Here is a 16,582-nt window from a genome sequence, read left to right as displayed (position 1 = left end):
CTTGACACTGAGTCTAACACTGAAACTTGAAACCGAGTCTTGACACCAAGACTTGACACTGAGTCTTGAAACTGAGACTAAGACCAAGACTTAGACTTGACACTAAAACCCTATAGAAAGATAAAAGAAAAGATTCTTCTAATCTTCTAGTCACTTATAGAATTACAAATACGATCGAATCCAAATAGTAATAACTATACAATAAGAAAATACAACTCACCCTAAACAGGGGTCAAGATAATCCTTTAGAATATATCCAAGGCAAATGCTTAGGCTATCCAGTAACATAAGCACAAGGAGAAATTCAAGAGCTCTCAAAACATGTCTTAACTCTACATTACAAAATGGAGAGACTGAAACAGACGATCTATGACGAAAGTCACACACACACTAACTTTACGTCACTAGGATTCGTGACAAGCAACAAGGGGAGATCATTCTCCTAGACCACACAGGAAAATTAAATAGCGCTAATGGCGTCATTACCTAGTGATGAACACGGCGCTAAGCAACCAATTCAATGGGTACGACAGACCACATATGTCATTTAGGGGGCTTGGGGCTTTGATTTGTGGTTTGTAAGACCTATGTTGGCCTGAAATGATCGTCTGCACATTTAGGAAGCTATTCCAGCTTGAGCTTCTGAGAGTTGCTATGAATTTCTTCTCTAGTGCATTTCTTCAGCTAAAGCTGTTTTTATTTCTTAAGCATTTTTTGCACCAGTTTTCACAGTGCAGCCACATGATGATCTATCATTTGCTTCCATCTCTCCTAGGTCGTAGGGTCTTTAGGGGTGTCCTTAAATTATTTATTTTATTATTTTGGGCTTGCTTTCCATCTGTTAACTAAAGGCTGTAAAGAAGCATTTAGGTATTTGGGATGTGGCTTGCCCATCACAATTGTGTCTGCATCAGGACTGTGTGGATACTATAAATGCCTACTCTTTTCTATTTTAAGGTACATTTTCATGCATTGTTTATGTTCAAGGGTTAGCTTCTTGGAATGCCTCTATATGATTCAGAGGCCTACAGCATCATCAGGAGGATGATTGCCTGAAACAAAAAACAAGCTTTGTACATGCTGTGATGCACACATTTCTTGACTGGCTTTGGACATTCACAAGTCATTTTTATTATCTATGATTCCATTTTGGGAAAGTGTTCTGCATTAATTATCTGTGCATTTATTTTGATCATGGTGTCTATGTAGGCTTTTCCTGAAGCTGGCAAGTAAAGAACTTAAGTATTTATTGTGAGACTGAAATCTGTACATGCTTTTGAGAAGCTACTGACAATGCTCGGTAGTTCAATTTCAGAGCAGGCATTTAGGGCACGAGAGGATGTAAGGAACAGAAGACTTTGGGCACAGTCATCAGCAAAGAATAGGTCTCTAATTGCTGCTTATTTCGTTTAGATTTGGTTTTTAGAATTGGCTGCCATCAGTTCAATATGTTATATTTATTACCTCGTCATCCCTTTTTCTGAGTGCTTCTGTTAGCATAGCAAAAAAACATAAAGTTTAAACAACCCTGAACACTCCATGTTCAAGATGATTAGTGATGGGCAAAAGTTAACTAAAAAGTTAGAAACTTTTAGTTTAACTAAAAAAATTTAGTTAAGGCCATTGTTTAACTAGAAAAAAAAGTTTAGTTAAAATCGTAGTTTAGTTAATTTTTTTTAGTTACTAACTAAAAAGTTTAATTAAAATTTGTAAAACTTTTCAACATGTGGTCAGGGTTGAAACGCACTCCCTGTTTTCTGGTCATGTGATATCAATAACTTTGATTATCAAAAAAAATGATGCAGTTAACAACTATTTAGACAGTCTGCATTTGAAGAGGGTAAAGTAAGATCCTGGTAGAAGTTATTGGAGTAAATATTTGCACTTGAAAGTAGCAGTATTATAAAATGTTTTTTTACCAAAAGCTTCTATGCAGTATTATGAATGAGCTTGTTCCAAATTTTTTTGTGAGCTACATGGAGGTGTTAAATTTCTGTTTCTAGTGGGAATCTGATAAGTGAGTTAGGTCAATATTTCGTGGTTTTAATCAATTCATTTGCGGAAAACAATTTTTTTTAACTGCAGGAACATCAAGTACACCCTTTTATAGTTTTAAGACTTATTATTGAGATCTATTAAGTCTAAATCAACAGCTAGGCCTATATAGATCTAAAAGCATTAGGATAACCAACTCTAGAAAAAAAATCTTAATCCACACCCTCTCTGACCATAAAGTAAATAGACTGTGTTCAACTGATTTTAACAACCTTGTCAGCTAGACATACTTCTTCTTCTAGCCAGCTTTATTGCTGCTGAGCTGTGAGCTCTTTTGCAGACTGTGCCAAGGAAAAAAAGTGTGCTGTTTTCTTCAGTTGTTCAGCACTGCCGTACAGGGTGTTGGTTATGTTGGGCTGTAGTGGAAGTAGGGTCTGCCTAAGGTGGATTAGGGAGGGGCATTCCAAGATGATATGGTTTACGGTTTCAAAGGGGTGGGCGCAGTGTCTGCAAAGGGGGAGTTGTGTGGAATTAATTTTGTTCAGGTGGTAATTTAATAGTGGTGTGTGTCCTGTTCTTAGTTGGAAAATAGTAGATTGTTCTTTGCGGGGGAGGAAGTTAATACTGTCCAGTTTGTTAGGTGTAGTCATTTCTTTGTACATGGCTCTGCTTGTGTTTCTTGATGCCGATTGGTTGAGCCACTCCTCTTTGTGATTGTTGACTAATATTGACCTTAGGGTGAGGTAGTTAACAGGTCTATCTGGTTGTTCAATAGATGAACCTGCCTTTGATAGCTTATATGCCTTTTCATTTCCCATGATGCCAATGTGTCCAGGGATCCACTGTAGTGTGATATTGGTATTTAATTTTGATATCATCTGATGGATTATCACAATGAGTGTTGTCAACTCTCTTGGGCTGTTTGAGGTCGGTCCCGAAACATGACGTTAAACTGCGCTCCTCTTTCCTTAGCACTTTTGGAGCTCAAAAGTACCCTGCTTCTTTTCTATCATTGTGTCTGCCTCCTCTTTTCCTCAATCTGCCTTCATTGATCGTCACTCTGTCTCCTTATCTCTAAATATCTCACTACGTCCTAGACCAGTCCGTTTGCCGTGGACTGCAACGGGTAAGGGGGGATAAAGAGATCCTGGTGTTTGAGTGGTGGCTATCTGAGGATAATCCACCACAACACAATACTTTGGCTCCAAGTTCCCCTAGACCTGAGGCCCAGATGGCCTACTCTGGGTCAACCAGCTGGTCATGCCAAGCTACCAGCATAGGTCTTCGACCTATGCTGGAGGCCGTGGCTGGAGGGTCAATCAGGGAGCTGCTGTATCAGACACATGTTCGATGCAGCTAAGTATAGCACCTGTGTAGCCCTGGCAGGCTCATTCTGGACATCCAAATGGCCCATCCCCCTGTTGGACTCGATGGCGGGTGGGGATCACAGGTGCCTAACTAACAAGAATATATATGGATTAAAAAAAATCCAATAAACTACTTGCCCCAGATTTATATCTGGGCAAGAGACGCCATATTGAGGCAAAAAAGGAGGAGGCCACAAAAAGCTGTGGTGGTCAGGTGCACAGAGGAGGGGAAAAGCCTGACAAAGCTGAGCCCTTTTCTTATCTATAAGGGACTCAAGTCAGTAGTGGGAGAGCCCAATAGTGTGTCTAAGCAACCCAAATCAATGGAACTTCTTGTAGAAGTAGATGGCAAGATACACTCTGATGGGCTTTTAAGATGCAGAAGACTCTGTGATCTCCAAGTGGAAGTCATGCCACACAAGAGTCTGAACACCAGCAGAAGTGTAATCAGCTCTAGGGACTTGCTGGAATGTTCCAAGAAGGAAATAGTGGAGGGTATTGAAGGAGTCACCCATGCCCGGCGCATTACCAGGTGCAGGGATGGTGAGGAGGTCAAGACCGCCACTATTATCCTCACATTCGGAACTAGGACACCACCAGAGTATGTGAAGGCAGGATACCTACGAGTTCCAGTGATGCCCTACATACCTAACCCATGACGTGCTTCAAGTGCCAGGGTTATGGACACTGCGCGGCAGTCTGCAAGAGGAACACTGTGTGTGCCAGATGTGCTGGAGAGGGTCATGAGGACAAGGGCTGCACAGCCCAGTTCAAATGCCCAAACTGTCATGCTGGCCACCCAGCCTACTAAAAGGACTGCCCTGTGTGGAAACAGGAGTTTGCCATGCAGGAGTACAAGGCAAGAAATGGATGCACCTTCTGCCAGGCAAAATCGGCTGTATTGGCCCTACCCAAGGGCCAATTCGGCTTGATAAAAAACCTACGCCCAGGCTGTTGCTAAGATAGGAAGATCCATAGCCACACAGACGGACACATTGACCCCACCACCCCCTCCTCCTTCTCCAACTCAAAAGAAAACACCGCCAAAGAACACACCTCCGAAAGAGAAGAAAGCCCTGTTGTCATGCTAAAGAACAGGTTCTCTGTGCTCGCTGATGAGAGCATGGAGACTGAGCAGCATGTCAAAACCAACACTCTGGGAGAACCCAGAGACATCATGTCTGACACAGGTTTTCCTCAGAGAACCCTGCCAGACACCCCAACCTCTACCGAATTAGAGGTTGACCAACTCCCTAAGGGGAGAAATCAAAGCGGAGAGGATGACTCTTGTATGGCCAACTAAGCGAAGGAAAGCGCTCGCAAGGTGGTCAAAGAAAACGCTTCAGGGACACCATCAAAGCTTCTCTGAAGGCGTTCAGCATAGACACAGGCACCCGGGAGACAGAGGCACATGGCAGAGCATCATGGCATCGCGCTGTGAAAACTGGCGCACAGGTTGCTGAGGAAAAAAGAACAACGCTGGCAGAAGAAAAACACCAGAAAAGAAAAGCAAGACAAACGACACTAGCTCCAGCTGGAATAACCTGCCCAGTGTGCGGCCAAACATTCCAGGCTCACATAAGTCTCACCAGCCACATGAGGAGGCATAAAACCCCAGTGCAAAGCCCTCAGCCCCCTGGATGACAAAGTGGTCATCATCGAACCACGATGGACGAACTAGTATATATATATATATATATATATATAAGTCCACTTTAGGGAACTGCAGGAGAGCTACGGAGATTGTGACACCATCTACACAGACAGATCCAAAATGGATGGAAAGGTCGCGTGTGCCTGCTCCCTTCGGAACAAAACAATCTCCCGTAGACTCCCCGATGGCTGCTCCATCTTTACGGCCGAATTGCATGCAATATCGCTTGCACTTATGGCCGTTAAAGCATCAGAAAGGAGGAAATATATAATCTGCTTCGACTCCAAATCTGCATTGCAAGCTTTGGGGGGGATGAAGACTGACATCCCATTGGTACGTAAGAGCCTGAAGCTGTTGGACCAAATAACAGCCGACCATAGGGATGTCACCTTCATTTGGGTCCCCTCCCATGTTGGCATTGAGGGAAACGAAGCCGCAGACAGAGAAGCAAAGAGAGCCCTAAATCATGCGGTGTCAGGAACCCAAATTCCCTGCTCGGACCTGAGACAAAGTATTGCCTCTGCCACCTATCGAGAGTGGCAGAACCGATGGGAGGCTGAGACTCACAGTAAACTCAGGCAGATTGTGGCGGATGTCAGGTGGCGGCCCACATCTAAGGGTCTGACAAGGCGTGGTAGCACGACCATGTCCAGACTTAGGATTGGCCACACCTACATCACGCACTCTTTTGTGCTGAAGAGAGAGGAGCCCCCACTTTGTGAGTACTGTGACTCTCGCCTCACCGTGGAACATATCCTCATTGATTGCCCCAGATACCAGGATGTCAGGGAGAAATATTTTAGAGCCACTAATTTAAAAACACTATTTGATAATGTCGACCCTGGGAAGGTACTGGGCTTTAAGTGGGGCTATCTACGAAGATCTGATTTATGAAATTTTTACTACCTTTACTATTTTAACTGTGAATAAACCTTGATTTTAATGATACGACTGTATAGAATCTGGCCCTTGTTGTTTAGAGAGAGAGTAGTCCTTAAGGGACTGCAGGCACAACATGGCCTAAATTGTGCCGATGTGCCTAAAATCAAAATCAAATCAAATCACTGTTTGAGGTGCTGCTATTAAGTGCTTGCAGAGTAGATTGGGAGTCTGTAAAGACAACAAAATCTGATGGTGGTTGCACTCTTTCATATAATTTGTTTTCCACTGCCTGTAGTGCTATGGTAATTGCCTTTATTTCAGCTTGGAAGTTTGAGCAGTAATCGCCACAGGGTGTGCTTATCTCAAAGTGTTTATTTTTAGTGAAGACCAGGAAGGCGCCATGACCAGCATTGATGGTGGCTTTGAAAGCCGATCCGTCTGTATAAATATGGATAGCTGTTTTTTGATAGCTTTCAATTGTTTCCTGCGTGCCTACTAGCAAGCTTACATACACATGTAAGCCTAGTGTAGGCCTAGTGTATTGTACGTGTGTAGTCGATAATGTAAGACTACCCTGCATTAAGCGTTATGCAATAGTGTTTGCTTAATGTGGAGAAGTCAGACAAGAAAATAACACACTGGCGTGGCTAGTCAAGTATGTTCGTAGATATATCTTTACACTAAAATAGTTATACACCCTCCCTGCCCAGAAAGTAAATAGACAGTATGTCCAATTGATTTTAACAACCTGGTCAGATAGATGTACATGTGAAGGCCTATATAGTGTACTGAGTGTGCAGTCCAAGATCACCCAGTTTTTTTCCTTTGCGTGTTTAACGGTTATGCAATAGTGTTAGTTGTATTTTTAGTGGTCAGACAAGAAAATAGCACATCGGCATGGTTAGTCAAGCATGTATTTTACACTATAAAATAGTTATACAGGTCAAATGTTTTAAAAACTCCAGCGATTTCGTTTCTATTTCTTTTGGATACTAGATCTAAATTTGAAATTCTAAATCTATGTTATTTAATGAGATTTTAAACTTTACCAGTATAAGTAAGATTTTCTGTTATATAATAATTTAATATAATTTTTTTTAAAACGAGTACCATTATTTTCTAAACGTTTTAATTCAAGGCAAAAATACAAGCACAAATATTTATTTAGACATTTTATTTTCTTGTGCATGAACGTTTATGTGAGAAACATATTCCTTAATACTGATTTTATTAGCGGCCACCGTAAGGGGAAAAAGCCGCTATTGGGTTTGTGCAAAATGTCCGTCTGTCACACTCAGATCTCGAAAACTAGAAGAGATATAAAAAAATATTATTTCACCATTAAATGCGGCTTGAAAAGTTTAGGTGCAACTGCTGCCTTCGGTTTTCTAAAAGCAAACTGTTTAATTTATAAAATTAATTATGCAAGCAATTTTTTCATAAAAATACACCAATTCTAAAACAATTACGTAAATGTAAGGGAGGCAATGTTACAATATGCTAACAAAGATAGACGATATTTGTGTATTTTCAGTATCACTAAGTCAAATATATCTATAAAATGTACAGGAAATGTTTACAACAAATATAAATAATAGTTAAAGGTGTTTTTTCTGGTCAACTAGCTGCTAAAATTAAAAGAAAACATTTCTGTTTGTTTATAAAGGCTAATAATGCACTTTGTATGTAAATATCACGCACATTTTTTTTAAAATGGACTTTTTATGCGGCGACTTTCGTGCAGTAGCGTAACGTTGCAACATGATATGGTGCCAAACCAATTCCTTAAACTTTTTTTTAAAATCTGATTTTATTTATTTTTTGTTTAGTGCCCCCAACCGAATAAAAGAACTCACAAATAAACTCTGCACTCTATCCAGAAGATATGAAGAAATTAATTGTAAATAAAATAAATGAGAAATGGACGAGCTCTCATCCAAATCACAAGAAAGATGATCACGTCCTCCAAAACTGCTCTCTTTACCAAGAGGCCCGTATAAGACACTGGCCCCAAAACACCCCAATAGAAAGAAAACTATATGGAGAGCTCCCCGATTTGGAAACTACTGCGCAGTTCATCTCATGTATTGGTCTAGTCATCTGAACACTCCAACATAACAATGAGAAGGAAGAAGAAGAAGAAGAATAAAAGAAGCTTATTTTGTGCGTTTTGTCTGTTGGTCGTTCTGTCCGTCACGATTAGATTAACAAATAAAACTAAAGGCTATTGTAAATCTGATTTAACTTTTAATTTTTAATTCAGAAATATTGCAATAGTTTTAAGTATCTATAACAGATTGTTCCGGATGTGTTGTGAAAAACAAATCAATGCCAACGAATATTTGTTTGCTCTTCTAACTTATATTAGATTTTATTTCCATGCTTAAAGGTTGCAATAAACACATGATCTTTAATATATTGTTCCGGTTTTTTAATTTAAATAGCATATAAATGCTAAATAAAAATATTTATACTGATTTATATTTCATTAGCTATAAAGTTGTTCCAGATATTGTTTTATAAAAAATAAATTATGTCAAATGATTGTTTGAAATCGCAAAATTGACTAATATTACACTTATATTCTTTGACACTACGTCACTATAGTTTATTTATCAATATCAATTGTTCCGAATTTTTAACTTAAAACGAATTTATGTCAAATAATTTTTATTTTTTTTTTAAATATCGACTATAGGTTGTTCAGGATTTTAAAATAAGAAAGTAATTTACTAGAAATGATTATTGAAAATCACTTTTAGACTTATTTTACAGTTAAATTTCTTGCCGAAACATAATAAAAGTTGTTTAATTGGTAAAGAATGTTCCGGATTTAGTTTCGAAAAAGAAATCGACCTATATTACCTTGATTTTCTTACAAATCGTCGCCAAAAATGATCCGAATTTTATATGAAAAATCTAATAATGCTAATAAATGTTTGAAATCCCTCTTCTAATAAATAAAACAAATTTTCTCATTTACGAAAATTGGTTGTTCCAGATTTTTTAATGAAAAATAAATATTTTAACTCTATTTATGTAAAATCGCACTTCTCTTACACTACATTTAACTTTCTAGCTAAAACATTAGCAAATCTAATTATTGTTAATATTATGCTCTGATTTTTAAGGAAAACAACTTCCTAACACCAAAGTATGGTTTGAAAATCTCTCCATAAGGCTATGGTACATCTTAGTTTCATAACAGAGACCATTCCACAAATTTAATTGATGGTATTTGATTAATCTGGAATTCTTATTTTCTCTCACTATAAATATGTAAACATCCGGAACAATATATTATAGAAACTTAAAACTAATGTGATGTTTCAGAAGGGAAATTAAATTTTAATCAGATTTTCAATAGCTTTTAGTTTGTCCGTCATATTAATAGCAAGAAGAAAACATACAGACTGACAGGCAAAACAAAAAAAAATGCGTCTTTAATCCTTTTATACATACATATTTAGTCTAACTAGCCCATTAAATGAAACGCTAACTGGTCTCACTCTGTGCACCAATGTCTATGAACCCTCGAGAAGCTGCTCCTATAGAAGATATTTTTAAGTTTAATTAGGCCGGGTGACGTAGTGGAGTTAATTCTTTAAATGAAATGCTAAAAGATCTCACTTGGTGCACCAATGTCTATGAACCCTCGAGAAGCTGCTCGTATAGGAGACATTTTTTAGTCTTAACTAGGCCGTGTGACGTAACAGATTTTTTTCCTTTGACATCATATGGAATAAATTCTTTAAATGAAATGCTAAAACAACTCGGTATATTAATGTTTATTGAACCTCGTAATGTGACATAAAAAAGACATAATAGCTAGCTTTATATCTAATCTAGATTTTTTACACTAGATCAAGATTTTTTTTTACACTAGAGCTAGATTTTTTACACTAGATCTAGATTTTTTTTTCTTACACAAGAGCTAGATTTTTAAAACTAGATTTAGATTTAAGTTCTAATTAAAATCATTGTAGAATCTAGATCTAGAATTTCTTGGTCTAGTTTAGAATGTTTGTTGTTTTACATGCTTCAGAGTTGTAGTCCAAACCTCCCGCAGGACGACGGGGAATGGGAGGGGGCAGGGTTTGAACCTGGGACCATCGATGAATCCAAATGACAGTCCAGCGCGTAAACCACACTACCAGATAGCCATGATTTAGACTAGACCAAGATCTATAATTTTAATTTCTAGACTTAAAGTGTAGATTTTTATTTCTAAAGTCTAGATTGTCAATATGTCAATATTGCAATGTTATAAAATACAAAAACTACTATTTTAAAATTTAATATTGCAATTAGTCTATTAATTGATTATCTAGTGTTTTTTTTAAATATAAATCTTATCTAAATTACATCTACATTATCCCTAATATATATTTTATTTTATTTTAGTTAGTTTGGGACCCCTCAACTCAAGAAAACATTAAGAAATGGGAACAGACACAAAATAGAGCAGTGAGATTCATAACAAACGAATATTCACATTTGACTAGAGTAACACCTTTAGTAAAATCACTAAATTTAGAAAGCCTTCAGGACAGAAGACTCAAAAGTAAAGTAGCAATCATACATTAAACACTGAACCATAATCTTCAAATACAAAAACAAAATTTAATAAAATACTCTGAAAGACACAAAGATAAAGGCACATTCCTCATCCCATATACTAGGACAAATTTGTACAAATGCTCCTTCTTCCCTAGTGCTATTAGGGCATGGAATGGGTTGCCTGAGCTAGCCAGGACTTGGCAGAATTTAAGTCATTGGTTAATATGCATGACTAAATGCATGACGCATAGGACGTAATCATCTGCTTTTTTGAAGTAATGTCTGTATTATACAAGATAAGAAAAGAAATGAAAATGCTGAATACCAAAAGATTATCTAAAATCGCTCTTCTGACATATTGTACATATCTGGTAGTTAGTTGTCAATCCGTAATGTGTATATTATCAATAATAGACTATTAGTTTGTAACAAGTTTGTCATTAGATTAAGAGCAATGCCTGGTTGTGCAGTTAGCGCACAGGACTAATTATCTCTATGGTCTCGGTTTCAAACCCTGCTCGATGCCATCCTCCGTCAACAAGCGAATATGCGGATCCGACAGGGATCCGTCTCCCACGGGGGGCGCCTCTGAGTTTGTGTGACAACACAAACTCTCTGTCACACAAACTCTCTTGTAATCTTTTTATAGATAAATATTACTAGAGAGTTAAAAAAAAAGATCGAACCATAGGCATACAGTCGGATGATTATATCTATATAGGTCTAGTTCAACCCCGCCCCTACCCGCCAAATAAAAAAAGTTTGTTATAGTTTAATTAACTTTCTTTAGTTTAGTTTAACTATCTATTGAAATTCATGTTAAACTAATTGTTTAACTACTTTATTTTAGTTGAAAACTAGTTTTAGTTTAATTTTTAAAAGTTAGTTTAGTTCCCATCACTAAAGATGATACAAAATCTGGCAGTTCTTTCATGTCATGTTTGTCTGCAAATTCTTGTATGGTTTCCACTTTCTTGCTAAGCCAGGTATTTTGCATTTGATTTAATGATTTTCGCATGTTTTTTCAGATGTTAATCAATGCATCTTTGACAGATTGGGAGTTAAGATTGTTTAGATACGGTTATGAAGCTTGTGCTTTTCATTTTAATGTTCTTTGATCTCAGTACTAGTACTTTTGTCATCAAACGTCTTGATGTTTACTTTCCATGGATACAAGTATGCTTAGTGCTGTGCTATGGACAGCTTCTTTGAAACAGGATTCCCATCTTTTGTCTTCATTGAATTCAGCTAGTGGGATGGACTTGAGACAATTCTCTATCGCATCTGTAAGCAAATTTTCAGTTAGTCTGGCCATGTTTAGCCCCTTTGAAGGTTTAGATTTCTGCAGACGTCTCTTTGGTTGTATCCAAATGTAAAATTATGTGATAATAAGGCGATGGTCTGTTCCACATTCTGCACCACAACCAGATTTGATGACAGTCTTTTCTGGCAATCAGTTTGTCTGGTAATAGCACAGTGCTATGGACAGCCTCTTTTATAAATTAAATTTAGACATTTGGGGTGGGGGTATTATTTTCTTTTTTTCTAAATGGTTGAGACTGCATATAGTAAGGAATTACTTTGTTTATGGAGGACTTAGGCCACATTTGGCCCGTTTCCCTTCAGTGTTAAGGTATTTGATATTTAGAAGAACAATTTCTTCCTCTGATATATTCTGCTGTTTGGTATTTGTCTTTCTTATCTGATATGTTCTGTTGTTTGGTATTTGTCTAAAATCAACATAAATAGAGCTTGAAGAACACTTCATAATATCATTCAGCACACCAACACAGAACAAACCTTAAAATACTAGCCATACAAGTCTATCTGTAGATCTATTAAAAGTGTCAAACAATGTAGACAAATATATGGATTTAGCTTGTTTAATTTATATTTTTTGTCATCTAGTCTCTCAATTGAACAGCAACCTGTGATTTTATTAAAATTACACACCAGAAATCCACACTGCAATAAGTTTTGAAATAGAATTTTTATTACTCAATCCATAGAATGAAAAAGTAAATCTAATTCTGAAACAAAGTTAAAATTGCATTAATAAGTACAATATACTACTATTAACTGTCAAGAACTGAACACAACTGTTATGAAAGTGCTGAACTGATACTTGGCTGGCCTCTTTATACATCCTGCACTCCTTTTGTGCACTCCACAGTGATATTTGAATCTTTCTTACAAGGTTCTTTTATGCTTGTCAGTTAGGTATGTTTTACGTGATGTCTTAATACATCCTAAACTTTCAAAAATATACTTTCCTTTTCCAAACATTAAAAATTGAAATTCTGTCCTTTTGACCAAGCATACAATTAAAAATGACAGTCAGCATCTTGTAGATCATGTCTTAATGACATCTAAGTCAGAACTAATGTTCACCATTTCTTATTTCTGAGTTTATACAGCAATAAATATGTTCCAGTAATAACTTTCTATACTTTTCAGTGGACAAAAAAGAAACTAGAGCTGGTTTGGATCCAGAGAAAGAATTAAAAGACAAAGGATTTAATGAGTTCTCTAGGCCGTAAGTTGTGTTATATAATTTGAAGTACTAGTGTTGTTGACCTCCTTGAGGACAACATGTGACAGAGGATAGTGAAGCTCAAATCTAGAAAGACAAAATTATTTTTTTTTTTCAATTTTTCAAATTTGTTTTGATACTAAATTAATTTTTAAATGCAATATTTAGATATTTTCAACTGTAAAACAAGATTTTATTTTTCAAAACAGTGCCTTTGATGATTATGACTATCCTGACAAGAAACCTAAAGTGGACTTGGAATATGATGATGTACCCATTGGTGGTGATGATGAAAGTCTAGGAGAATATGGAGATGAAGAGGATACTCACTTTAATGAGGATGGTTCTTTTATTGGAATTTATGATAAGAAAGCACCTCAGAAGCCACCTACACAAACTAGTGAATCTACTATTTAAAAAACATTAAAATTTATTTTACAAATTCTGACTAATAAATGTGTTTTTCCTTTTGAAAATCTCCTATTCAATAATTTTTGAGCTAAGGAAAAAAATCTGAACCTTGTTTCTATTTCTAATCTTACAGGTCACTAAGTAACTTAACTAAACTTAAGCTGTGTTGAAAAACAAAAACCTGGCATTATTTTTTTTTAGCCTAGCTTAATGCATAGTAGAGACATTTTAAATATGCTGATCAAAATTGTTAAAAAAAAAATTGTACCTTAAAATTTTTTTTTTTATATATGAGTTGGTCAACTAAATGTGATAAAGTTCTTCACATATTGATTTGCAGGTTTCCCTCTATTGGTTTCTAATTAGTTTTTGAAGTAAAGATGTAATCTGCTGAGGCAGAATCATCAACAAAGATATACAAGTGCCCTGTTCAAAAACTCATTCACATGGTCAACATTTCATCTATTTGGTCTATAAGTCAATTCTACAGAACTGATTTTTAGTTTCATTATATTCTTTTGGAATTTAAATTTCAGAGACTTTTTTTTCTTTGAAACTTTTTCTTCTTTTTATTTCCTGCTGGTTTTAGTAGAATTTACAAAATTCAGTTAAATTGCATTAAAAAACATTTAATTATTCAGTTGACTTGATTCTTAAGTAGACTTTGTGAAGACTCGGCTGTAGGAAAAAGCTCAATGAACAATTCAAGATGATGCAACATTTCATTCCTATTGTTATACATTTATATTAAATTTCCATTTGATTCTGTTATTATAGAACACTAATTTGATAATCTATATCATCATCTTTGTGTATATATATGTGTGTACAAAACATTTACAGCATCCAAAAAAAAAAAAGGGGTTTTCGTATATATTTAAAAAAAAAATCTGGACAAAAGTTAGGTTCACAAGTGATTAAAAATGATTCTTATCAAGTCTTTGAGGTATTAAAAACAAAAAGACCATATACATTTCATCCTTGTTGGAAAAATAAAATTGTATTGTATACTATTTTTTCAACGACTTATTTTTTGAATGACAATATTATGCAAGTTTATTTTTTTCCTTTACTATAAATTGTTGAAGGTTTACATTTTGAATGATTTCTAATTGTGTAGAGTTGTTTTCTTTCAATGGCCTTTATTAATATATACATTTGTATTTTAGATAGATGAGATTTCTGCAACTCTTGTAACATATTACAATGCTTGAAAAGAAATTCTGCTTGAATTGTTGTTTGTGTATTCTAAAATAAATGTAAAAGAAGTTTATTATGATTCTTGTTAAACAAAAAGTGTTGTTGTTTTTTCAAGGTTGTGATGATTTTCTATCAGAAAAACCAAAACATTCCTGCAAAAAACAGCTAACAAATATGCTTGTTGAATTTAACTAGGATGGTATATAATTTATAATTCTATTAGGCATTTGTCAATTTAAAAAAATTAATTTATTGTGAGATAAGTGTTTTTTTTTTAACTTAAATTTATGTACATAAATGGAAATAGATTTATCTCCGTGTAGATATGTAATTCTCATCTTGAGACTTTTTTTGATTAATGAACATGGCTCATGGAACAATGTAGATGATGGAAATGTTGATCTTTAGAAATAAAAAAAATGAGGAATTTAGTTCTTTGTTTTTTTAAAGATCTGTGTAGAATCCTCATTATTTTCAAAAACTTAAAGTTTGCTAGGAATTACTTGAAATATGTACTAATAATGTATCAACTATGACAAAACCTCATCTCATGAATGCGTATGATAAAACATAAATACTCAAATTTATAAACTTTTTATGTTTATTTTAATAGTTTCTGTAAACCTAAAAACTTATTGTTATATATATTCCTGACTTCAGTATCATTCCATGGGCCATCATCTCATTATTCTTAAATGAAGAAATAAATAAACTAATAGACTAAAAGCAGGTGAATCGCCTATGTTGGTATCCAAGTGCAAGTTGTGTGTGTGTGTGTATCCAAGTGTAGTTGTGTATGTCCAAATCTTGGGTCTTATTAAAGTGCATGCATGTCTCTTTTTATATCAGAATGTAAATATTAGTTTTGATTGTTGAAGATTGAAAGAGGAAATGATGACATTTTCCAATGTATTTCTCTGATATAACAGTTTGTTATCCAACACCCCACCCTCCCCCAGTTATATCATTTTCTCATGCCTAGGTCATTATACAACCTAGGTCTGAGTTTATAATTTTTTTGGCAAGTCAAGTCTAATTGTAGGCCCTCCATGTATATAGAGAATTATTATTATTTCACTTTACTGTTTTTTTTTTTAAATATATTTAAAAGTGTCTACATACATGTGTGAAAGGTGTTAGACTGGCTTGCCTTTATTTTTTTTTTTACATTTTTACAGGAATTTTGAAGCTACTTGTAAAAAAACAATGTACAAGTTGTAGGCTAAAAAATTTGTGTGTGTCTGACACTAGACTAGTTAATTATTTGGAAGGTATGTTTAAACTTAGGTGGGACTTTGTAGACGTGAGCATTGTATTTGTTTTTTTTGTTTTTTTATTTATTGCTTACAAGAAATTTTCAAAGAAAACAAGAGACATAGAAAAATGTTAGTACTTACTAGACTAGCATTGAATTTTCTTCATAAATATGTTATTTTGTTATAAAAATAATTTGTCTTCAATTTTGTTTCAACACCAAGCAATCAATTAGGAACTATTGATATGCTTGTATTTTTAGTATGTGGAAAGACTTGATTTTTATTTTTAGTTCAACCATTACCAACTGAATGATTGAGTACAATGTTCTAATTTTTACATTTTGCTATGTTACTTTGTATTTTTTCTTTATTATTTAACCTGCTTTATAACATGGAGGCAACCTCTTGCACATCTTATGCCAATATATTTTTAGCAATAAAAGCTTTATTAAATGGGCGTTTGATTAGCATATTTATATATAATTTGTTGTCGTTAATTGCATTGATATGTGTTTGTACTAAATTGTAGTACAATGTGCATGTAGGTGCCATGAGTTTGTAGAGCTACAGAAATGTTGAAACAGTACTGGTACTAGAATAAGTGCAAAGCTTGTGTAATGATCTGGAAGTGAAAGACATTGCAAATTTCCATAAAATATCAAGATATTTCAGCAAAGTTTTTTTAAATATTGAATTATTGTATTTAAGAGACGTGTCTAATTAG

General features: G+C 35.1%; 1 protein-coding gene across 4 annotated transcripts in view; it reads left to right on the top strand.

Moving 5' to 3' along the window:
* LOC106070215 (neuroglian-like) overlaps positions 1-16,315 on the top strand; it is a 70,550-nt gene extending 54,235 nt beyond the window's left edge. For 3 of the 4 annotated variants that reach the window (XM_056015575.1, XM_056015576.1, XM_056015577.1), the window contains exons 14-15: positions 12,916-12,994; positions 13,201-16,315. In XM_056015575.1, the coding sequence (XP_055871550.1) occupies positions 12,916-12,994; positions 13,201-13,408 (287 nt within the window). In that variant the 3' untranslated portion in view covers positions 13,409-16,315. Of the gene's footprint in view, positions 1-7,727; positions 8,313-12,915; positions 12,995-13,200 lie in introns of those variants that run through there. The other variant, XM_056015578.1, reaches the window with a different exon arrangement.
* Positions 16,316-16,582: the final 267 nt, after the last annotated feature.

The sequence above is a fragment of the Biomphalaria glabrata genome, chromosome 17, assembly GCF_947242115.1.
Source record: "Biomphalaria glabrata chromosome 17, xgBioGlab47.1, whole genome shotgun sequence".
NCBI classification, from domain to species: domain Eukaryota; kingdom Metazoa; phylum Mollusca; class Gastropoda; family Planorbidae; genus Biomphalaria; species Biomphalaria glabrata.
This window is presented reverse-complemented; position numbering and strand designations above follow the sequence as displayed.